Here is a 25,283-nt window from a genome sequence, read left to right as displayed (position 1 = left end):
ACCTGACTGATCCTGTTGTGGCCATGGAGGCTACCCTTAACTTGTTCATGTTCTTTGTTTCAGACTTACCCAACCAGACTTATCCTCCTGTTCGTTCGACCACACGGATGTGGTAGTCTTCTGCACCGCCCTGGGGGGGCGTCTGTTTCGCCCGCACGGATGTGGTGGTCTTCTGCTCCGCCCTGGGGGGGCGTCTGTTTCGGCCGCACGGATGTGGTGGTCTTCTGCTCCGCCCTGGTGGGCGTCACACTATGTCCTTCCTGGACTTGTGTTTTGTATTTTTTTTTTTTTTATTCTTCTGCCTGTTTTCCACCTTTGGACCTGGCCCTCCATCCCTCCCCCTGATCCTCCGCCGGTCCACCTCCCTCCTGGGTTTCTTAAACAGGAGGACAAGTCTGAAACAAAGAACATGAACAAGTTAAGGGTAGCCTCCATGGCCACAACAGGATCAGTCAGGTGCTCAGAGAGTTCGACTGAGACGTTCCGCAGAGGCGAGGAGAGACTCTGGTAGACTGGTAGATCAGCCGAGCTGAGGGGAGACTCTAGTAGTTCAGCAGATTATCCTAAATAAAGAACATCTGCAATTGGATCTACTCTCTCCTGTGTCTCACTGAACACGATCGTCACAGAGATGACCCTAACCAACCAAGTCCTGATTGAATGGTCCTAACTAGGTGCATTGTAGCAAATTTTAAGTTATTTATCCGTCCACTCTAAGCGCAAAGCTGCTGTACAGTTTAACACAATCACAGCCAATCTAAAATTGTCATTAGGTTTAAAGGTGCTGCATGTCGTATTGACACCGAGTGTTTGAATTAGGTATTGCAGTCCAAATGTAAAATATTGGAGAGGGTTTTTTTTCACCCACCCCTTCCTACTCTGCTTGATGCACATGCAGGTTGCCAGATCGACACCCCAACAGGAACGAGCGCACTTGATGATGAATGAAATGAAATATGCTGTGGTTTCCGCCATCTGGCAACCTTGGGTGCTGAAATACAATTGGGTAAACTGCAGTGGGTGGGTTTCACAAACCAAAACAGAGACCACAATCCGGCCCGGAACGCACCTTTTAAAAGGAGAATAACTGACTGTAGCATTGTTTTTCAGATAAACAAGTATGTTAACTTAGCCTGTTTCTTAAATATCTGCAAACATACCATAGTGTTTTTAAGAGTCAAAAACTTACATACAGCCTCTTTAATGTACATTTCTGTGGACCAATGAGATGTCTCATACAGAAAAAGCAGTGCTGGGTAGTAACTAATTATACTGTATAACTAGATTATATGATGTTTTAAAATGCTCATAATCAGATTACTTAAAAGCAAGTTATTAATAATTTGTTTATATTCCCTATTTTCTTTTTTCTTATTTCCTTCACAAACTCCTGGTGTAATGTTTAGTGCAGTTCATGTAGTTGAAATGTTTACAGTATATAGTAAAAATGGAATATATTTTCTTTGTAAAACAATTAACCCTATCAAAATCCATTTAATAAATGAATTAGGTTATCAGAAACAGTCAGACTAGATTACATAAAATGTGTAATCCAATTACGTTACTAACAACAATTTCCAACACACAATTTTTAATAAGTAACAGATTACAGTTTACACAGAAGATTTGAAGATTGTTGTCTGCTTTTATGGCATGCTGCTTTATTGCGTCATGTCCAGATTAGGTAAGTAACACAAATGCCCTTTCGTGACTGTGCAATTTAACAATCGAGTCAGTTATACAGGTCTAGTGCTAAATTCCCTGTGGCACTATAGGGTACCATCACAGTATTTCTTTTAACTGATAAAACACTTGCCTGAAAAATATGAAGGCAGAGCACAATGGTCATTATGAATCATCGCAGCCATAACCAGCATGCGTGGAAAATGTGAGGCGTCAGCATCCTGTAATGCCATGGGTCTACAAAGGTACTTTACATTAGACGCCTGCATGAGTTGCTTCTGCTGTGACTGACCCCAATTAATATTTGCTTACATTTCAGTGGTGTCCGCATCAGATTTAGAGGCATAAAATGAAGACAGGGCCTTAATGGGATGCTGACAGGAGGCCAGTTGGAAAAGTAGTATATTTCCCTGAGGAATGCCTGGGGATACCACATAAATAAGCCCCTATTATTTCCAAGAGAGTTAGTGAGGTGTGCCTTTCTGTAACTGTGTGTGAACGAAGAGAAGTGAAATAGAGAGAAAAAAAGAAGGGAAAGTAATAAAGGTGTGATTATTTCTGGATAAGTGAGCAAAGAGGTATTAAAACACCACAATGTTCTTCAGTTATACGGTAATAAATCACATGTACACCGAAAAAGGTAGATTTTTTTATATAATATATTGCTATTTAAAGTAATACTTGACTCAAAAAAAATTATTTCATTATTTATCCACCCTCATGTTATTTTAAACATGTATGACTTTTAATTATTTAGCAAAATAAGAAAAGAAAAAAAAAGTCCATACAATGGAAGCCAATGATCTCCAAAACAAATTTAAAGTGAACTTAAATTCTTAAAAGTATACAGCATATCAAGAAAAAAAAAACTGTACAGATACCTAATATTAATTAAATAAAAGGCTACTTAAATGTACTTGAAGAGAGTAAGTATACTTACAAATATGTTTAAGTGCACAAAATGCAATTTAATAATTAATAATCAAATTAAGTATTACTTTGAAAGTCGATTTTAAATCCTAATATTTTTTTTTTTTGTCCTTTTGCTGTACACTTTCGTGTGCTGACTAACGAATACGAAAAAAGGGAAAGTACTCGATTATATTTTTGTAGAGCGTTATTCAATATTACATTTATAGTTAATATATTTTAAATATACTAAATTGTAACTTCCGCATTACAGATGTGTAAGTTCTAATATATTTAAATATATGATGTAGAAGTTTAAATAGAAATGCATTAAAGTATATTTAAGTTATATTTCAACATTAATACTTGCAATTACCATATTTCAAAGACAAAAAAGTAATTATGAAATAACATATATATACTTAAATTCTACATGTAGCTGTCAAAAAGGTAAACTTTTTGTTTAATTGCAATTTTCATGCAGTTAAGCATTCAGCAGTTTGCACTTAAGTGTATTCTTGTAAAGTATTATTTCCATATCAAGTACTACTGTTAAAAGTGTATTTCCTTTTCACGAGGGTGATTGAAAATGTGCGTTTAATAACTTAACCTTTAATCAACTTTCATGCACACAAATACATAAAACATTTTCAGTATAATTTCCTCTAAATCCTGACCATGTCTTGCAGATGTGTTCCACACAAATAATGATACAATTCATCCGTGAATTGTCATTTTCTTTTACAGTGTTAGCTCATATTAACAGCATCATTACCAAACTGAGCAGTTAAACCAAAAGGGCACCTGCTCTCCTCTTTGCACTCTCTGCTCTACTTTCAGCTCGACTCGTCAAACTTCTTTTCCAGTTGTTTTAATTATTAGCGTTTAGCATCATTTCTAGAATTGAATGCACTCCATATTAATTGTTCTGTGGCACTTATTTATGAAACCTATATTTTTCCAACAAATTGTAAAAAAGGATATACAGCTGTCCGGAGCAGAGCAGGGGAAGGAGTGCAGATCCATTAACCAAATCATTTATTAGCCTATAAAATCAAATGGTAATATTTAGCAAAACGGTCTTTGACGACAGCTTTTCATCACAGACAAATTTAGTTGAAAGCTGAGAAAGATTGTAAGATTGCCCCCCTGTCTGCAGAATGTGTGCAAAAACCATGTGCTAATGTTCTGAATTATGATCTAGGAATCTGTCTGAGAGAAACACACACACACACACAGCACATCTGATCTCTGATTAGACAGCTGGGGAAACTTCCGATGAAATCTCTGCTGTCCACAAACACAGATTTCCGTCCCCCATGATGGACTGCACCCCGTGGCATACACACCTCCCATTTAATGTAAAACCGCCTATGACTAATTATGATAATTCATTACATCTCCAATTAGGTCGTGGGATTTATGGCAAACTGGCCCCATAAAGAGCAGGATTTATGGATCCTTTGAATGTCACCCAGAGGACAGAGGGTGGGCTTCATATCATTCTGCTCGGAGCTCCAGCTCACTATATCATCAGCTCAAGAGACAAAGACCCTCCACCCTGCTTTCTTCAACCACAAATGCCACCCATCATCACTGTGCTCAAAACCAGGACCTACCCAGCAAAAACACATTTTAAGAATGAATTAAGAATTAAGTTAACATACTGAATTTTCTCAAATTGTTTTTGGAAGTAGTCTTCTTTTCTTTTTTTTATGTGGACATTAGCGAAAACATTCAAAGAACGATTCATTTTGCAAACAGTATGGGAAACGATACATTTGAATGATCTCTGAGATTTCTCAAACAAGCATTAACCTGAGGTTTATCTTCAAACGTGTAATCGTGACTAGTCTATTTGGACCAGTTTATATAATCAGTACTTCAATATTCACAGTGCAGTCTGCAGAGGATTTCCACATACGGATTGGCCATCTGCACCTCCAGCTTTGATTTTCATGACTATCATCTGTGGGTACAAGCACAGCGCTTATAACCTCTGACAGCCAGGCAGTCCTAAAATGTAAGGACCCTTTGTGCCCTTGGACGGGCCTCGCTTTTTCCTCCGAGCAGAGTGGTGTTCCCTGCAGCAGAGCCGCAGGAAGGCTGATTTGTTCCCTGGCTGGAGCTGACAGGAGCTGGTGATGTTGTTATGAGTCGAGGCCAGCTTCTGTGTTTCAATCAGGCACACAGCGGGACGGCCCATCTGCTGCCGCAAACCTCCCAGCCGCTACAAAACAGGACCTGAACGGAAACGAGTGTTCTTTCAATATCTAGAACATAACCTACATGCGAACAGTCTACTTAAACTTTGTAGATATTCTGTTACACTTCAGAGAGCTGTTCAGTTTTACCTTCATGCTGACAGGGTGTGTCTTAAAACGGTAGTTTTATTTCTCATTTACTCCCTCGTGTCATTACGAACCTGTATGACTGACTTTCTTCTGCATGTGGAACACAGACGAAGATATTCTGAAAAAGAAAAATGTCTTTCTGTCCATACAGTGAAAGACGATGGGGTTGAATGGTTTATTGGTCCCAGTGTTATTTTATGTACTATTGAAGAATTAATTAATATTTTGGTGTAGGTTCTATTTTTGTATTTTCAGTTTTTATTTAAATTTTAAAAGCAATTTTATACATTTTTTATTTTATTTTAACACTTCTATTTTAGTTTTAGGATTTCTTTTCATGGTTCATATACTTTATTGGGATTTCTTATTTGCAAAAAAGCAACAAAATAAAATATACACATTCTCAACCTTTAAACAAGCAACAAAGACGTACACAAAAATGAGAGCAAATTATTTATAAAAAATAATGTAATGTAAATTTTAGTAATTTTAGTTCTCCGGCTTAAACTTTATTTCATTTAGTGGCCAAAGCAAAATTTCTATCTTTAAGTTTTTCATTTTATATAATATTAGTATAGAAAGTCATACAAGTTGCATGACAGAATTGTCACTTTTGGTTGAACTATCCCGTAAAGTCCTCAGACAGGAAGTGGTAATTAAGCATTTCACAGAGGAGGAAATTCAACATCCGCACCAAAATCTTTTCATGCAGTTGAATGCTTTATTCAACCTCTTCTATGACATCACACGCCTCTCCGTTTCAGCCTTCTGTGTAGACCTCTGTGGAGGAGACGGATGGTGCCCCTCCTTTCTCCGCTCTGCTCAGGAACTGATGGGAAATGTAAAAGGAATACTAATGAATCCCCACCTCCCTCGACAGGTGTCTTACCTCCACTCCTCTCACCACTAACATCCTGTCCTCTCCTTCCCTGACCGAGAGAAGAGTGAGCTACTGACGTGTGATGTGTGGCTTAGTGGAAACATCCTCTCCACCTTGAGCTCCTTCATTAGTGCGGAGTCTTTAACGGACTGGACGAGTTCAATCAGGAATGTTGCGGTGTTCCAGATTCCACCATTCCAATAAATTATCAGGAAACACAGCTAAAAAGTGAAGAAACAGCTACATTGCATATAAATGAATTTATTCTAAGCTTTGCTAAGAACCAATACAGCATTGTTGTTTCATACAGCAGTTCTTAATGCAGCATTTAATTAAATGCTAGATAAGAATAAGAAATATAATATGTCCTAAAAATATCTAATTTGTTATTTTATTTGCAGTCTGGAATATACAAATAAACCCATTTATGCCACCCCAATTATGTCAGCAGCTTACTGTAATGCAGAATACAATCTAGTTATTTAAACTGTCAAGAACAATCAAAATGTACAGACTAAAGTCATGCCATTTAAATGTTCAGTTAGTGAAATATTTTTTGCATGTATAATAATGACAATAGAAACTGAGTTTCAGATGAAGACGAGATGTCATATAAAATAGAATTCCTTAATTCTCTTTTAATTCTGGTATTAAATATGACACAAATAGTTCTTCATGAGATTCTGGTCTTTTCAGATCTGGCTGAAGATGCTACAAAAAAACAAACAAACATAAGATTTCCATATTAAACACGGTGTCAACATTTGCTTGAAATTGTGCCATGCTGCTCAACTTTAACAGCAGGCCCGAGTCTAATAGTTTATCAACTGGTATATAATACAGTATTATGTAATGATCAAATTAAAATGTCTTTAGTATTAATTGTGTGAAGCAAGTTAATACGCTAATAGTAACAATCCGTTTGGATATGTTCTTCCTGGCAGAGAAGGTAACGGCCTGACACATGTTTTAATTGAGCTTCTCACTTCAGTGAGCACATATCTGTGGATGTCAACGCATCGGTCCGTGAAGATACGAGCCGATATGCCAAACAGTTCTCCTACAGCAGACAATCAATTCCTCATCTGAATAACTGCTATTTGTTTTGTTTGTTATGTTCTGCATAAAAAGGTCAGAGATTTTGTTTCCCATCGGTTCGTGACATTCTGCTACATTGTGATTGTACATACAAACATTACTTATGGCCCGTGTAGAAACCTGTGTTGTGTTGTCTGTTCCTATGGAGGAAGCAAACAGAGTCTCAAATGAAGACATTCTACATCTGCTCTGAAATCATTATAAAGAGCGTTATACGCTGCTGCCCCCTGGTGGCTACTATACAAACTGACTGCAGAACGTTTAGTGAACGCACAGGCTTTTATTTCATACTGTTTTTAGCTACAGCTTAATGCCTTTGTAAGACAAAAGAGAGGGTTACATTCACTCAGTCATCCTATTAAATACTACAGCACGTGATAACTTAATAATCTGCAAAAAATTAAGCATCACATCCTTCACTGCACATATTTTACAATTACTTGTGCCTTTGAACAGTTTGCTTTACATATCACACAGACGAAGAGAAACACAGAGAGAGACAGCGGCTTGTGGAACATGAAGCTATAACAGCAGACCATCACAGGTTCCTAGAAATGAACAAAAATGTGCAATTAAAAAAACGGCGCAGGATTTACTCGTACTAGCAGCTTCTGAGTGAAAATTATGTCCATTTCACACGTATTAAAAAAGAAATTTAAGGAACAAATTGAATACATTTTGATGTGGAGAGACTGAAATAGTACGTTTTTTTTGTTTTTGTTGTACATTGTACTCCAATAATCATTTATAAATTTTATGTACAACTTCAAAAATCATTATTAGAGTGCAACTAAAACAAACAGATATGTACAGGTTAGGCAAGGCATATAGACTTCCACTCCAGGATCGGTGTCTCACCTTACAGCACGTACAGTTCCAGGAGATACTCCTTAGGCACGATTCCGACGGCCCCTTTCATCTCCCCCACCCACCAGCCAAACATGTCGTACTCCTGCCGAAAAAGAAAAGACAACCGATTACCTACATTCATTAAACTCACTCACTGTTGAGACCAATCAGCGCAGTGACACAGTCAGCGAGGTCAAATCTCACAGGTCAACGCTCGGGGGAATGAAATCTGTCGATATATAGTCCATTTACCCGTTCATCCTCAGGTTTTTCCTCATTTTCTTCTCATACTGTCTCTATCCGTACATCCCTACCCCCCATTCTGTCTCCCTCCCATCCTCCTGTCTGTCTTTCCAAGGCCAATTGAAGGACACAAGGCCCACAGGACCTATAAAGATTACACAAGAGAATGTGAACGGGAGATATATTTCATATGAAGCACAGCAGATCTGAGCCCGGGGACAGAGTCCTTCTCTTTCCGTACAGAGACAGATCAGCTCTTCTCTTCTCCAGCTCATGGAAAAGATAGCCATAAAGATAAAAAGAAGATAAGATGCTTCCATCGGTCTCGCTTTCTTTATTCCATAATTACTAACAGATCACACGGTGCCATTCACTTCAAAGCCACTAAACCCTGCGTTTTCTCCACATCCACGATACTCCTCTGATTCTCACAGATGCCTTCTGATCTTTCCATTTCCTGGCAGACCTTTGGACGAGCCGGACGAACTGGGGTCTGGGGACCCCCACTGAACTGAAAGTGGGTGCTGGAGGGTTCACCAGGAAAAGTACAAACTGTATTTTAGGGCTGCCAGAGTAAATGTGTGCGCTGTGCATAAAACATTAATGTTTAATATTTTATTCTTCTTTCAAAACATGGTCGGAAAACATGAGATTATCTTTATTCTATTGACAGCAGTGCATTTTCACAGTTAGAGAAAAAAAATCTGAATTTAGTTTTTCTAAATAACAATGATAAATGAGGAAATAAAATAAACAAATATGGAAATAAAACATATTAAATATATAAAAAAAATTGTTGCTATGCTAATTTCAGAAACACAACTTAATAAAACGCAATTATTTTAAAAGACAACCAATTTAACTGATTAAATATAATAAATAATATGTAATTATACACACTACCATCAAAAAGTATGGAGTTGGTAATTTTTATTTTTATGTTTTTGAAGTCTCTAATGCATTTATTTGATCATAAATGCAGTCAAGTCATATTGTGAAATATTATTACAAATTAAAATGCACATAATCCTTATGAAATCATTCTAATAAGCTTATTTGGTGTTCAGTTAAACTTTTTTTTATCAGTGTTGAAAAAAGTTGAATATATTTTAATATATGTGTAGAAATGGATTCTTTAATGAATACAAAATACTAAAAGAACAGCATGCAATTCAAAACAGATTTTTTTTACACAATAAATATATGTATTTACTGTGACTTTTGACCATTTCAATGAATCCTTTTTTAATAAAAATCTGAATTTATAAAATACAGTGCAATCTCAGAAACAATTTATTTTCTCATCTTTAAAGTCACACTTAATTTAAACTGGTTTATATGCTTGAAAATATAGCTGACTTTTATTTTAGGAAGGGTGTCCCATAAAAGGCATTCATCATATCTGGGAGTCCTTGGCATCAAAACTTTCAAATCAAAAATCTTCCATTACTTTGCAAAGGCCGAACACAATGTGGGGTCTCTATGATCGGTCTATGTCACAGACAGGTTTGGCAAGAAAACGGAGAAAAATGTAAACAATAAATATTATTAAAAATACCAACTCAATTAGTGTTTTAGCTTTGGTGTAGTTACTGTGCTTTGCCTTTGTAGGGCCGTATAAAGGACCTTAGTGGGGCCCTCACTCATCAGAGCCAATCAGCAACCTCAGCTTTGCACGTTTTTGAAAGTTCCCACATAAACACTCGTTTGTTATACTTGAAAAGAACGGTCAGCTACAGTAAAACCCCCGAAACATCTCAATCCAGTGTACTCTGACTGACATTTATAGCCTTTTCTCTCTCTGACATTCAAGTCTTTGATGTCCTTAAAATCGACTAGACACTCACTGCTCGTCTACCTTCATCTTTCACCTCAATGTCGGAGAAAAACCAATCTCTTTCTGCATGGTTCAGAAAGAGCAATGAGGTTTGAATCATACCCCATCTGAAGTTAAATATGAAGTTTGTGAGCCCCTGCTTGACCCCGACAGCCTAAGTGATTCCTGCTGTGTAATGTATAGTGCTCAGCTCCGGCCAGCAAACCTCTTACTGCCTGCGTGCATGTATCTGTCTATAAAGCACAGGTCTGGTTATGCAGCTGCTGACAGCTGCCGCAGACACACACACACTGTAACTGTCCTCAGTGTGCACTGTCCTCCTCACAAGAGTACAAAGAAGAACTTTGCTAAAAGACCATAGACTTCAATAAATCTTCCGCTATCTGTAAAGCTTAGATTTAGAATATAATTTAGAATATATTCCATTTATACATTCTAATAACTTCAGGAATGTAGATTAGGGGCAGGTTGCTAAGACTAGTTTTAAAAAGTTAGTCATCTTATTAGTTTTTTTCAAGGCTGGGTGTGTGTGTGTGTGTGTGTGTGTGTGTGTGTGTGTGTGTGTGTGTGTGTGTGTGTGTATATATATATATATATATATATATATATATATATATATATATATATATATATATATATATATATATATATATATATATATATATATATATTTATATATATATATATATATAAATATATATAAATATATATACACACACACACACACACACACACACACACACACACACACACACACACACAGACACACACTTTTAAGTCATCCTGAGGTCCCCTGGTAGAGAACCACTATGCTAAAAAAATCAATTTAAATGATTAATAATTATTTGCAATTGTTATTTTTTTCCTTATAATGCTTAATAATTTTTATTTTTTATTATTTTTATAATTAATTAATTATAATTTAAAATGCTAACAAATTATTATTACATTTAATGTTGCTATATTTGTAACTTTTTATAATAAATATAAATGTATATAAACATTATTTAAATGTAATATTGACATTTTTAGTATAAAAGAGTCTTTAAATAAATAGCATTCTTTATATTTTAGGAAAGGGGGTGGGGTCCTTTGCAGAAATTATATTCATCATATTTCAGGGTACATGGCATTAAAACAGCCAAATTACATAAGTAATATGAAAGTAGTATGTTAAAAGTATTAATTTATGAAATCGTACTAACTGCAGATATTTGAAGAATAGTGTAATTTCAGAAACAAATGAATCTGTCATCTTCAAAATAGAGATGAAAGGGAAACATGTTAAAGTGCAGGATTCACACACCTCAGGCTGTGAAATAAAGGGCAGTTGTCCAGGCTGTGTGAAACAAGACAGGAAGTGCACATGTGAAAGGGTGAAGAAGAAGCTTCCTGTAGCCGTCCTTTGATACAGACACACCTCAGTGACAGGGCAGCCCCTGGTGCCGTGTGTGTGTGTGTGTGAACGTGTGCATGTGCAGGAGGGTCAGATTAGAAGGTGAGGGTGACTAATAAGTCTGCAACAGGAAACCAATGCAGACCTCACACTTCTACATGCCCACACACGACTATTAAGCGCCCATAAAAGGAAACCGACATGTAAGGTCACATAGATTTCAAAAAATGACCTTTAAAATATATTTATGTATAATTTACTTGAGGTAAGCTTAATAATTAAAATCCTGCATGACTAATATTTGCATATCATGCTATATACAACAAAATGATGTGGGTCTTGTGAGGCTTACAAGGCTTCTGGACCCCAGACGGACCATGTGACGCACTATTTTGACCAAGCATCATTTACAGCACACACTGCCTGCTCTGAAAAGAAGAGAATGTGGGGTGTGTGATTTAGGGTCCTGACACCTCCCCCTGGTCTGATGGTCAATACCCTTTCAGAGCCGCTGAGGGTCTGGCCAGGGGGATAAATGGAGGTGGGGGGGGGGAGGGGGGGGGGGGTGTTAGACTTGCAGCTGCTGCATGGCCAAGGGGAAGGAGGCAGGCCACTAAAAGCCCCACTGGCTTGTTCCCCAGACTGCTCTGAATGGCCTGTGAGCCACAGCTGGACACTAAACCAACATCGGCTTTACGGTCATCCACAAGCCTGGCTGAAGGAAGGGGGAAGGGGCTATGCCACAAAAGAGTGCCTGCAATATAAACTGCACAGTACCCATAAAATGGCACAAATACGACACAGTATCACTGGACTGTCGAGCAGTTCTTTCCCAGCATGTTTGGCAAGATACTGGGTTTAGGCTTCTCTCTTTTATGCAGTCCAATACAATTCATGTGTATTTCATAAAAATGTGATTTAATCGTGTGGGTTATTTGTTTTAAGAAAATGTGCCCTTTGATTTAATGGTGTGTTTTTTATGTTATTATTTGTACAGAGACAAAACTTTTTACATACATATGTATCTAAACAAAACCAGAAGCCTTAATGGCGTCTTTAATTTAAAAAGAAAAAATTCAAACAACACAACTGTGTCTTTCAAAAGGCGAATAAGGCAATTTTTTTGGATATAGTATATATACTCACTCATTCTAGCCACTAGATGGCAGACTTGCTCTGAAAGACGCAGTCAGTCCTGGATCCCATTCAGACCATATTCTGTCATTTTCTGACAGCCTGCTGACTTTTAACAGAATGAGAAAACTTCCCCATTGGCATGCTTTATATGATATCCATTACAAATTATGGATTTGTAGCCACTGGTGAAATTGGGATGTCATCTCTGTTTCTCCTGAAGATACATTATCTTGCTACTGCACATTTCTGTCTCCAGTAAAATGAATATAAATAAATTGGGTAGAATTATGGAAAGCTGGATTCGGTAGGTCTATGTGTCAGCTTCTTTCCAGTGTAATCGCTTCTGGAGACCTAAACTTTCACCATTACTTCATGGATCACATTAGATGACATCACACATAGACATTGCTAGGCTTTATTTAGGGGGCAATCAGACCACCCTTTCCTCCCAGCCCTCAAAAAATCTCAGATGAAAATGTACAAAATGTAATTCACACATAAAAGATACTTATTTTATAATGAGCATGTTTGTAATTTCTGGATATAAATTAATTTAGATATTTTTTGAGGGGGTACAATTATCCTAATATATATATAATACTTAAATGTATTAAATGAACAGTTGACCCAAAACCTTTAATTCTGTCAAACCTCCAGAACATTCTGTTCCAAACCTGCACGATTTTCTTTCTTTTATGGAACATCAATGATACCATTTTGAGAAATCTCTCGGTGCTTTTTGTCCATACAATGAAAGTCAATCTTCTTCTGTGTTCTTTATAAGAAAGCCATACAGGTCAGGAACAACAGGTGAGTAAAAGACAATATGAACATTTTGGGTTGAACAATCCATTCAAGTATTTTGGCTTAATTAACCTTTCTTAGAATATTTTAAGAACATTTTTTGATTCATTCACTGTTTATGAACGTTTTTAAAATGTTTGCCTACAAAACCAAAGACAATCACCAAGCAGAAAACAAACCATCTCAGAGCGGACCCCTGCAGATCTTCAAGACTTGTGTATGTCAAGGTCAGTAATCACATTGTTCAACTTTTTTTTTATGACAAAGCAAGATAAGTTCAGGTCGTAAAATGTCATGTGGTGCAACTCCTCGAAAACTCAATGATATATTTAATAATACATCAAGATATTTATATGATCATATTTCACTTGTTTTCTATATGTTTTCTACATATTGATTCATTTTGTCTCCTGGTAATCTGTAAACATTTCATTTGTTAAGCTGCCTGGTTAAATAAAGGTCAAACTAAATGGTATTTCAGTTTTGAACCCATTTGAAACCAACATTAAAACAAACAATTTAAGAATTTGCTGCTAGCTTTAAACTAGATCATGGACACTTATATAGTACAACAAGTTCTTTACAGTTATTAACTTATACTTTAGAACAGAGATAATATACATCTCTTCTAAACGAGAAAGCACGAACACAATTAAGCTTTCCAGTTCTTTCTCTGAATGGCAATCGGTGCTAAGTAGACAAACCGCACGATACCCAGTTTGTTTCTGGGAACGGATCAGCCTGACCCGTTTTAAACCGTCCTGAGAGGTATGGAGCTAATTCTGTCAGCCAGGTACAAACCCCACGGGCAGTTCCCAGATCTGCACAGCCGGCCCATGCATCGGAGCTGACAGGTACGGGAAGTTTTTAACCAAACGCCCTCCTCCACCACACCTGGTACAAATAGAGCGGGGGATTCAGCGTTTCCTGAGAACACAGACTACCATTACAGCCATGAATAGTGAAGTGGCTGAGATGTGTAAGAGCTGACGGCCTGTGTACGGTTGCCCTTACTGGCATTGAGCCGTCTTCCAATACTGAAATCCACACACACAAATGAGCTCGGAGACGCTCAACACAGTGGGCAGACGTGGAGAGAGGTGACAGAATGCCACTGGCTGCCAAACTGCTCCGCTCAGGGCCAAGAGCAGTAAAAGGGCTTCTGTAGTGACAACACTAATCCCATCACTGTGCACAGAGAGACAGAGAGGGTGTACTTCACTTGCACTCTCAGGAACGCACTTCGTGCAAACAGGCCCAAAACTAACCTTTCTGCATCTGACTCAAATGTGTTATCCAGACGTCCCCGTGTATTTATTTAACAGAATTTGTTTTGCCAAATTCACGAGTTCCTTTTGCCGTCTGAGAGGGCAGGGTTATAAACATTTACCTCATGCTGTAGTATTTCTGTCCTCGATCACGTGGGTCGGGACAACTGCGGCAAGTCTGGAAGTTTCCAGGCCGTGGCTCCTGTCTTACCTTGCTGAGGACGTAGATGGTGTCTCCTCGTTTAAAGGACAGCTCATCCGGATGATCTCCAGCACAATCCCACAAGCCCTGGAAGTAGTTGGCGTAGTCTGTGCTTTTGTTCACTGCTGCAGGGGAAAGAATGGAACATCATTTAAATAGAAAAATAATTTAATTATTAAAGACAGAATGGGGCATCGTTCTGAACTCAATATGCATCACAAAATGTTCATGAAGGGCTGTAAAAATTGGGATAAAAATTCTATCATACACTACTGTTCAAAGGTTTTTGAATAATGTCTCTTTTGCTCACCATGGCGGCATTTATATGATCAAAAATATAGTAAAAATTGTAATATTGTGAATTTTTTTTTATTATTATTTAAAACTTAATTCATTCCTGTGATACAAAGCTGAATTGAAAATGTCTTCAGGGTCACATTCTGTAATGATTCGCTGCTTCTTATTCATTTTGAACAATTGTACTGCTTAATAATTTTGTGCAAACTGTGATTATTTTTCTTCTTCTTCCCAGGATTCTTTGATGAATAGAAATTTCAAAAGAACACATTTCCCTGAAATAGGAATCTCTTGTAACATTATTATGTCGTTACTATCACTTTTGATCAATTTAACCCGTCCTTGCTGAAAAAAGAATGAATTCTCTTAAAATATCTCCTTGACCACAATCTTTGAATGTGTGTGTTTTTCTGGCTCAGAAAGATCCACTAGTGGGCAGCAGAGAGTATAAACTGCTGCGGCAAACTGGAGAACCCTCTAATGAAAGACTCCACACCATGTATATATATATTTATTTTTATTTTATTTATTTTTTTTGTCTTGTGCAAAGTTTCAGTCCCTTTCAAAAGAACATTTACCTTCTATCTCAAAACATTAGCATTCTGGGTGAAACATTTCAATTTGTAAATCTGTTATTTTGAGCTATATTTGCCCTTGGGTTTAGATTGAACCTGCCCTTGATCTTGGCTCTTTATTCATATGAACAATATATTTACTAATCTATTTTGTCAACCAAAGGGCAGCACCATGAGTGGGTGTTTAGTAAAACTGCTTTAGTTAGTATCAAGGGAAAAAAAAAACTCCCTAAGGTAAATATCTTCCAACAGACATCACGGCTGGCCGATTCCCAGCTTTGCTGATTTGGCAGCTTATTCTAATTATTTCCTAAATATAACCGTACCCACTGCTGCTTTAAGGTTTTATTCAGAGCTGCATCTTAAAACAACCCAGCATAAGTATTACACCCGCTGCACTGGACTGGAATCAGCGATTACATTAATGCAATCACTTCCAGGATTTGAAAATATTATACAAAAAAGCCAAAGATCAAAAGATGACAACAAACACTATGGAAAATTCTTTAGATAATCTTGCTATCTAGAATGTGTTAAGCCTGTAGTTTTCTCTCTAGTGCTCTAGCTGGCCTCCTCCTCTGAGCATCTGTCACGAGATCCTGCCTCAGCCATGTCTTGTGTCAGCAGGACATCCTGTGCTGTGAGCCTGGAGCAGAGGGCCATGGAGGGCCACAGTGCACCGATGGAGTCAGCTTCCTGCCAGAACCTACCAACACTTGGCAGGATACATGCCTCCCCACACAGGCACAGAATAAACCACTAAACTGAGATGATTACGAGAGTATTGTTTAGTGTTTATCTTACCAATGCACACAAAAATAATAAACTATTATCATTATTATAAGAAACATACACTTAACTATGCAAAAATACAGTAAAAAAAAAACAGTTTTTGGTAAAACATGATTTTGACGACTTCATTAAGTTTTGTTTTATAGAAAACTTTTTAAAAGATTTTCGTTTTGTATAAATTGTATCTTAAATTTGATCAATGTTTTATCAACCAATTGCCCATATTTAATAAATAAGAAGCAAATATATAGCAGAAAATGTAATGAGGCGCTGGCTCGATCACTTACATTGCATGTGAACTGGAGGGCACCGAAACTCAGCTTGTGCCTCACAGATTTGAGAAATATAGGCTATATATTACAGAAAGTTTGAAATGTCTACTTTTCAACAAAAATATTCAAACCAAAATGAATGGGCTAGCCTACTCTCTGATGATGTAATCCATATGAAATGTGCATTTCTCTCTGGCGTTCACGGCGAGTCTGCATTGTCAACTTCATCTCAGCAGCCACACAGAAAACACCAGTTTTTACTAAACAATTAAATGTTTCCTTGCTAATTTAGACGCATTCATAATCATTCATTTAACCGGTTCTTTGTGGCAAGCTTTATGCGTGCGGTCATAACGCTTATTATCCTGTAGGCTATAGCCTATTTAAGTAATTCAATTAATATAAAGGGGCGATTTGTCCACAAATGGGTTAAATGAACAACTACTAGTTGACTAGAAAAAAATATATATATTGTTCGGAGGCAGCCCTTATTGCACATATTCTGCAGAGCGGAATATTCAGAACTGTGCTCTCTGCTCAGGATCGGAACAAACCCGAACCTCACTGTCTGCTGAACTTTCAGAAACATCAAAATAGACATAGCCAGACTACACTATTTTAGTACATATTATGATATATTATACATATTATAATTTTTTTTTTACCTAGTTCCTACGTCTATGGCCTAGTGATGTTTCGATGAGCATTTACTACTTTTAAAAAATGCGGGTCAGGAAGCGGGTCGGGTACAATATTTATATTTTCTTTTTTTGCGCTCCGAGTTGCGGCCGGGTTATTTGAAAACGTCAGTCGGGTGCGGGTTGTTTATACACTGACCCGCACATCACTGGTTCAGACTAACTTTTTTCTTTTTTTTTCTCTGGGACCTTTTTCCAAGACCTAGAATAAAAAAGGTTGGAGACACAAATGATAGCCACCCTGGCAGATCTGGGAGTCTGTGCGGTGTTATGGGACAGCAGGGCAGGTTGGGGATGGACAGGCTTGGTGACCTAGTGGTAATTACCTGTCACAGGGGTGGATGGTTTGTTGGCCAGGGTCACAGGTTTGCTGGCCAGGGTCACTGGTGGTTTAACAGGCTGGGGTGTATCTTCCTCTGAGAGGGAGAGAACAGATGAACCAGTCAGACACAGACTGATATACTGTAAAAAAGTAAAAATTTCTATAGCCATTATCCACCACATACATAGAGGATTCACTCTCAGGGGATTTTAGATGACTATTTAAACTGATTACCAACAGTTAAACTAAAAAAATTTAAATACTTCAGCATCCCCACAACCAAAAATGGATGGATAATATAATATAATATAATATAATATAATATAAGTTGAGGTACAAACCAGGGAGTTCTTCATAAATGTCATCATCGATAGGTGCAGGCATGGACGATTGGGACACAGTTAAGCAGTCATCATACTCTTCTTCATCTTCAGGAATGACTCCACCCATGTCTGATAGTGAAAGCATAAACAGAACATGATGCATTTGTTTTCAAAAGGCCACCTGCTAAGCCAAGTTTAGACAGTGACAGTGTTTTTCTGATGGACAGTCCTACCTTTAATCAGAAAATCAATGTGCTCCACCCACTCTTTCGCATCTTTCTCAGTCGCAGCACAGAACTGTAGCAAAACGGAATTGTAAGAGATAATGATCGGCGGATATGAATGAACACCGCGTGCTTTTAAATGATGTGAGAGGTGACCAACCTGATAAACACGCTTGTCTGGAGCTGATACCTCAAAGCAACAGTCTCGCTTTGCATCTTTCCGCAGGGTGTTGTTCAGTTTGACAGTGTATCCGACTATATTAAACTCTCCCTTCTGCTGTTTATCTAGTGAAAATTAATGTCGATTATTGAATGATCCAGTTCTGATGTCAGGACTACGTTTATAGTTAAAAAACCCACCTTTCTCACTGCCATAGTAGTAGAAGATGTTGTTGCTTAAAGCACACCATCTCTTCTGCCATTCATTGCCAAAGAAGCTGTGATCTTTAAGAAGTTGAAGGAACGTTATTTTATTTTATTTTTTTGTTTAAACATGTTTCTGAATGCGGTAACCTACCCTTTCTTCGCTTCTCCAGGTAGCCACTCTTCAAAACGGACTGAAGCTCCTGAGCGGCCACCGGAGGAGCCTGTTGAACTCCTGATTTGAAAAAAACAAAGTTATTATATTTTAGTTCAGCTTATTTATGATGAGCAGTGCTAGCTGTGCTGGACAAGAATCCATGAAGAGGAGAACCTGCCTTCACAACAAATTAAATAAATTAGGCAACCTATATGCTGCTCACAAGACTTTAGGTTTAAAAATCGAAAGTCAGTGTCAAGCAAGACTAAAGTTAGCAAGATTCAAACCTGGATATAGTTTCACGCACCGATCTGTCAGGTACAAGCAGTATGTGAAACAGATGAATGGTCTGTTTTCAAAGCTAACCTCCCATCTCGTTTACACTGCCCTCCCTTCTCTTGTGCACACACTACCATTGCATTACTGGAAGAGTGTGAGCGAGCAGAACGCTGTTATGAGTGACACAGGCAATTGTGGAATGTTTGCAATTATGTATAAAGTGCCGTCAAGGGAGCATGACACACGCTGACTGTGAAAAGCAAACTGAACACCCTCAGTGTCTGGTAGAAACACTGGAAAAGAAAACATAATCATGCTGTCTTTTAGAGGAAACACTGGCAAAACAATTGAAAAAAGATGACCTTTTCGGAAAATATGAAATAATTGGCACGGAGCATCACTTTCATTTTTGCATCTTTCTTACTGAAAATAAAAAATAATAATAATAAAACAAAAGAAAAATATAATGCACACTACTGTTTAAAGATTATTCATGCTGCATTTACTTGTAAAAAAGTACAAAAGTAAAATAATAATAATAACTAAGAAATGTTACAATTTACAATGGCCGTTTTTCTATTTTAAAATAAATTAAATAAATTTCTTTAAGAAAGCTCAATTTCTGCAGCCATGTCTTCTTCATAGACCTTAAGAAATCATTTTAATATGCTGATTTGATAGAATATTAAGAAGCCGTTCTTAATATTAGTTGAAAATGTTTCTTAACAAAGTGTGTTATGTAACACAAACCCATAACTATGGTCCATGACTAAAAATGTGTGCTATAAACTCACTCTGAATGATCTTTATCCATAAAGATCAAAAGCGAATGTGGTTGCTAAAGGCCTCAAATAAATAGTGGCAACATGTTTCACTTTCGGCTGTAAAATGAACTTCCTTTTTCATGTGCTGAATATACAAGTACAGTAAAAACTCAGAGTTGAAGCTCTGATCATCATGAAATACAGCCTGACGTGCCTGTCTGTTTTCACTTTCTTTTTTTTTATGAAAATAAATCTCACATAAAATGACAAACTCCCTGCCTTTACCCAAATAGCGGCATTATGGTTGCACAAGCTCATAACTTCCTTGCTTTAGTACATTCGTCCAAAATAAATATAGGCTCAAATGACTTTTTGGTCAATCTCAAAATGCCGTTTGGATTCACCTAAGCTCTGCAGTGTGCACTTAAGAGGCTTCAGTCCCATGTTTGAGCTGAACAGCTGTTCTCTCTGGCAAGCACAGGGCAAAAGGACCTATAAAACACATGACTGCACTACAGCAGTAAACTTCTTTCTACCGTATACATACACACAAACCACTCTCAGCCTGCATCCTACCCTTCTGAGTCTCTGAGTTTCTCACTGCAATAATCAGAAATGAGGCATGATTCGAAAGGAATCAGATGAACTGGATTTCTACCAACAGCATTCATTTGACAAAAGCTAATAAAACAGAAGCCTGAATTGACATTGGCTGTTGGCAGCATTGTCTGGGCTGCAGACCATAAACCATTTGCTCAGAGACAAAAGAGAGCTAAACCCTTGACGTCTGAGCCTCCAAACCGTTCCTGAGCCTGTTGCTGGGTTACATCAGTCTTTCAAGCACCTCATTCGGCTTTTGTGTTCTTCTACCACTACTAAAAAAATCCTAGACAGGACATGACAAAAGACTGCCACAATGATACGGGGTCATAACAGCTGAAGCTGCAGAAAAGATGATAAGTGATTCATTCATAATCGGAGAGAGAGATTTAGTTTTCTGCATTTATTTGAATTCTGTTAATGCAATCGGTGTACAGAATACATAATATTCACAATTACAAACTTAGCAAACTTTTGACTTCCGGGAGAGAATTCAAGGGTACAGAACAATGTCACATGATATCCCTTTCACACAAGTTCTTCTAAAACAATTGCAGATGCTCCATGCTTCACTTCGCTTGTAACACTTTTAAATAAATCACAAGATTTCCACTCACCATCATAAGCGCTTTCCTCATCCCTGTCAGTCTGCTCTGACTGCAGTGATCCTCCGTCGTTATCTGCTTCATCAGGCTCTGGAAACTCTTCATCTCCTACACAACAGAGTCTTCATCAGCATTCTCAAAAAGTGGATGTTAGGAGACACATTTTCAATCCTCCACCAGACAGGAATTTTGGACATGGTGTTTAGGAGATAATATGAAGTATACTTGAACCCTAAGGCTATTCAAGATGTAGATGTGTTTGTTTCTTTATCGGAACAGACTTGGAGAAACTTAGCATTACACAACTTGCTCACCAGTGTCTATTACTTGTGGAATATTGTGATGTTTTTATCAGCTGTTTAGACTCTCATTCTGATGGCACCCATTCACTCCAAAGTGATGTACAGTAAGTCAAAACCTCACCAAATGTGCAAAAAATAAATAAAAAATTAAAAAACTAAAATTAAAAAACAGTTTGGATGGCATAAGGGTGAGTACATTTTCAGCAACTTCATTTTTCAGTGAGCTCTTCTTTCAATATGGGAAAAAAAATCATGGGTGCCACAGCATTGGCTGCCCACTGCTCCAGGTGTGTGTTCATGGTGTGTGTGTGTGTGGGTACTTGGATGGGTTAAATGCAGAGCACAAATTCCAAGTATGGGACGTAGGGGTGTAACGGTACGTGTATTCGAACCGGACGGTTTCGGTACAGGGCTTTCGGTACGGTGCACGTGTGTACCGAATGACCGAATGCAATATTTTGTGTACGGAACGTAGGTACATTTTCGTGTTTCCAAACGAACATATTAAGTGGCGTAAGTCTCCGCGTTCAGCGCAAATCCCGCCCTGCAGTTGATTCTAAGGCTGGCGTGAGCGTGGTGTTTCTGCTGCGTGTCAGTTGCGTGACGGCTGCTTCGCGTTTTCTGTGTCTTTACACACCAGAATCGTGCCTGACGCAGCGCTGGCGTGCTGCTGCTGCTGTAGGTGAAAGAGGGAGGCCGTCGACAGACCAGGATCTTGTCTTCACAACAACAATATCTATACTTCATGTTGAGCATAAATATAAAGCCTACTGATAAAGGACACCATCAACAGTACTGACGGCAAAATAGACTATGTTTGATAGGTGCAATATGCCAGTGTGTCACCGGCCTAAGGTTTTCAAAAGGCATCATGCGAGTGTGAACATCACAACAACTAGGAAAAAAGGATTGTAATTCAAACGCAGCTCCCGTTGGCATTTAAACCAACCTTTGCTCTTAATTCCGATCGGTCCAACGCAATAACGAAATCTGAGGGATTGGTAATGCTGCACTGTAATCATAGTTATTTATATTTTTCATTATATTTTATATATAATGTTTGAGACTGAGAGTATTTTATTTAGTGGAGAACTTTGCAGCAGTATTTTATTTCTTATTCTTTTTTTATTTTATATATATTTTATTTAAAAAATATTTAAAAAGTGTAAACAAATTTATAAAAAAGTTTATAGTAATAAACAACCTGCAGTTTAATGTTTGCATTTCTTTCCCTTACTGTACCGAAAATGAACCGAACCATGACTTTAAAACCGAGGTACGTACCGAACCGTGATTTTTGCGTACCGTTACACCCCTAATGGGACGTAACACGTCACTTTCACTATTGCCTGTTTGAATCACATCCTCTGACAATATAATTAATATTAAAAAGCAAAATTTGTGCATATGTTTGTGCCATAATGTTCAATTTGAGCAAAGAACTTCCTGTTCACACTGTGATGTGGTAATAGTGCTGCTGTAAAGCGCTATACCAAAGTCTGCCCTCTACCCACATCTCAACCTTTAAGTTATAAGCACAAAACTGATCTGAGAACAGTTATGTGGTGACTTAAATGTTATTTTTACAGCACTCTGTTTACGTGTTCCCATTAGAAGAGAAACAGTGTGTGTATGTCCCATTAGACACACACACACACACACACACATGAATATACTTAGCTTTCTAAATGGGGACATTACATAGACTTTTATTGTTTTTAAATACACGTAGTTATACACTTTTTTAACCTAAACCCACCCAGAACCCTCATAAAACTTTCTGCATTTTTATAATTTCAAAAAAAACTTTTCTACAAAGATGTTTACATATCATGAAGAGTTAAGGTTCAATTGTTCAGAAAGAAAGCTAAGCAGGACCAAGTGAAGCACACAGACTACAGCATAGTGGGGAAGTATAGTTTACTTCACCATGCTTGAACTTTAGCCCCTCCTCCAGACACATGTATGTAACACACACACACACAAAAACAAGCACATCAAAACTTACGTTTGTCCTTGAACTCTTGAGAGTAGCTGGAACACAAATCATTTGGATTTGTTTAATATGACAATATATTATCTGCACAGAGTCATAAGCATTATCAGGTAATAGTTGTGAACACATTCTGCTGTACCTCGTTTTTACATCTTTAATGCGCTTGATGAAGGCATCCTTTCTCTCTTTAGCTTTTTTGCTCAAATTTTCCCCTTTAAGGACATCCGTTAAAAAGGTTTCAAGATCTGAAAACAGACAGTTTTATAAGGGTAGCCTTTCTTGGATTCCAGAACTTAATTTGTAGTCTATGTTTATGCAAACAGATGCAGTTGATGTTTGAGGAGCCTAACTTTCGACTGTTCCAAACTGATGACAATTTGATCATTTCAATGGCTCAAACTTAAACTAACTGCACAAGAAAAATTGAAATTTTAACGCATGTTGCTGACTTTATAATTAAAACAAGACGTTAAAACACAAAAATATTTTCGCGCACAGCCTCCTCGGCTTAAAAAAGTAAACAAAGACCCCTTTATGCTCTAACTACAAGGAAATATTCTCTGCGTCTGTCGGTAGACTAAACTTCCTCTTTCCAGCCAAGTATGAACAGAAATAAGTGTAGAGTTAACAACTTGAGACAAAAAAAAATAAATATTATATTCTGACTGCGCTCGAGCCCTAAAGTTCGCTTTCCCGTCTGTTATCCAAAGATTGCGATAGTATCGTACCTGAAATGAGTGTCGTTAAATCTTCCGGGATGGACCTCATTGTGATAAACCGCTTGACCCAGCAAGATAGCCTTCGAAACACGGAAGTTACAAGTGGACTGTGAAATACGGAAGAGGCAAATAGCCTTCCCTGCAGAAACCACTATTCAAATTAGACAGTATCATTCATCACGCCTGCTCCAGCAGAAACATTTGACTCGCCGCTCACCCTAAACAGTGCACCGGGGAACCACGCGTTTCCTCATCCACACTCACGTGCACGGTTTAACAGGGATGATACATGATTTTGCATAAGTTATTTTATTGCATCATACGATAGTGTTTACCTTTGGTGTTTTTATTAGCACGAGAGCGGAAAAGCTGATGGAAAAGATACAGCATGCCCATATATGATCAGATCTAATCTGAATCTTCAACAAGAAGCTTCACTACTTAATTTCTTTATCCAAAGCAGCGGTCCTCATTTCCAGAATCTGGTAAGATACTGCTGAATGGTCTGGTGTTTTTTATTTTTTATTTATTTAGTAGCCTATTATTTGCCCTCTGTAACATTATATATATTCACTTTTGGTGCATTAGAGGATTTTAGTGAGAGGATCTAAGGACCTTTCGGCCCTTTTGCTGTTTGGAGTGAGGCCCACTTATCCTTATGAGGGAGACAGGTGAAGAATGGGGGTGATGCACCGCTTTCATAGAAAAACACATAGCTATCCATCTCCATCTGGCCCTGTGCTCTCTGTCTGTGCTCCTCTACTGTTTCACAGAGATTACTGCAGAGACATGCAAGATCCCTGCCAGGAGACCTGCACTGTGTCACCTTCTCAAAGTACCTCTCCAAGAGAATGATAAGGAGTGGAATGTGGGTCCAAAATATTTTTTTAAAAGGAATATGGCATGTTATTTTGCACATTACAATTAGATCCAGATTTTGCTAATAAGACGTGTTGTGATAGATTTATGCATATAAGCAAATAGAAATAAATGGATGACTTAAATGAAAGAATTAAAGGCTAATTTTACTTTATGAAGGTATTGGCTGATATTCAACACTCACATCCTGCTTGTTCGCTCGGCTTGAGCACTTCTTGAACCTCATTTGACCTAGCCACAGATCCATCTGGTGTGGAGGGGGAAAGAGAGGTGAAGTGCCCTTTGACCTTTCGAAGGAGCAGGGAGCAGCTCCATATCTCATGCTCCTCAGCCGAGTCTGTTTGATCTGGACTCACCTCAGTTCACAAGTCTCCGCTTCTGGCCCCATCCCACAAAGGGAGGAATGTGTGTGAGTGTTTTAATGCAGTTTTAGAGAGGATCATCATAACCAGTGAT

The 25,283-nt window shown here is 37.9% G+C and overlaps 1 protein-coding gene across 3 annotated transcripts; it reads right to left on the bottom strand.

Moving 5' to 3' along the window:
• Positions 1-3,174: 3,174 nt before the first annotated feature.
• Positions 3,175-24,177, bottom strand: LOC128030980 (src kinase-associated phosphoprotein 2). 3 transcript variants are annotated; one of them, XR_008188012.1, is made up of 14 exons: positions 23,958-24,177; positions 23,369-23,474; positions 23,242-23,267; positions 20,944-21,039; positions 18,681-18,761; positions 18,524-18,607; positions 18,324-18,448; positions 18,173-18,236; positions 17,958-18,068; positions 17,621-17,710; positions 14,670-14,785; positions 7,783-7,876; positions 4,947-6,047; positions 3,175-4,836 (listed from the first exon to the last, which is right to left on the bottom strand). XR_008188012.1 is itself a non-coding variant. In XM_052619095.1 (13 exons), exons 1-12 carry the CDS (start codon positions 23,995-23,997, stop codon positions 7,784-7,786), a joined length of 1,032 nt encoding a protein of 343 aa, XP_052475055.1. In that variant the 5' UTR covers positions 23,998-24,177; the 3' UTR covers positions 4,944-6,047; position 7,783. The 3 variants fall into 3 exon arrangements, 2 of the variants coding, with proteins under 2 accessions (XP_052475055.1, XP_052475054.1); XM_052619095.1 differs by lacking the exon at positions 3,175-4,836 and having other exon boundaries at positions 4,944-6,047; XM_052619094.1 differs by lacking the exons at positions 3,175-4,836; positions 4,947-6,047 and adding an exon at positions 7,185-7,472 and having other exon boundaries at positions 23,958-24,175.
• Between the last annotated feature and the right edge of the window lie 1,106 nt (positions 24,178-25,283).

The sequence above is a fragment of the Carassius gibelio genome, chromosome A16, assembly GCF_023724105.1.
Source record: "Carassius gibelio isolate Cgi1373 ecotype wild population from Czech Republic chromosome A16, carGib1.2-hapl.c, whole genome shotgun sequence".
Classification (NCBI taxonomy): Eukaryota; Metazoa; Chordata; class Actinopteri; order Cypriniformes; family Cyprinidae; genus Carassius; species Carassius gibelio.
This window is presented reverse-complemented; position numbering and strand designations above follow the sequence as displayed.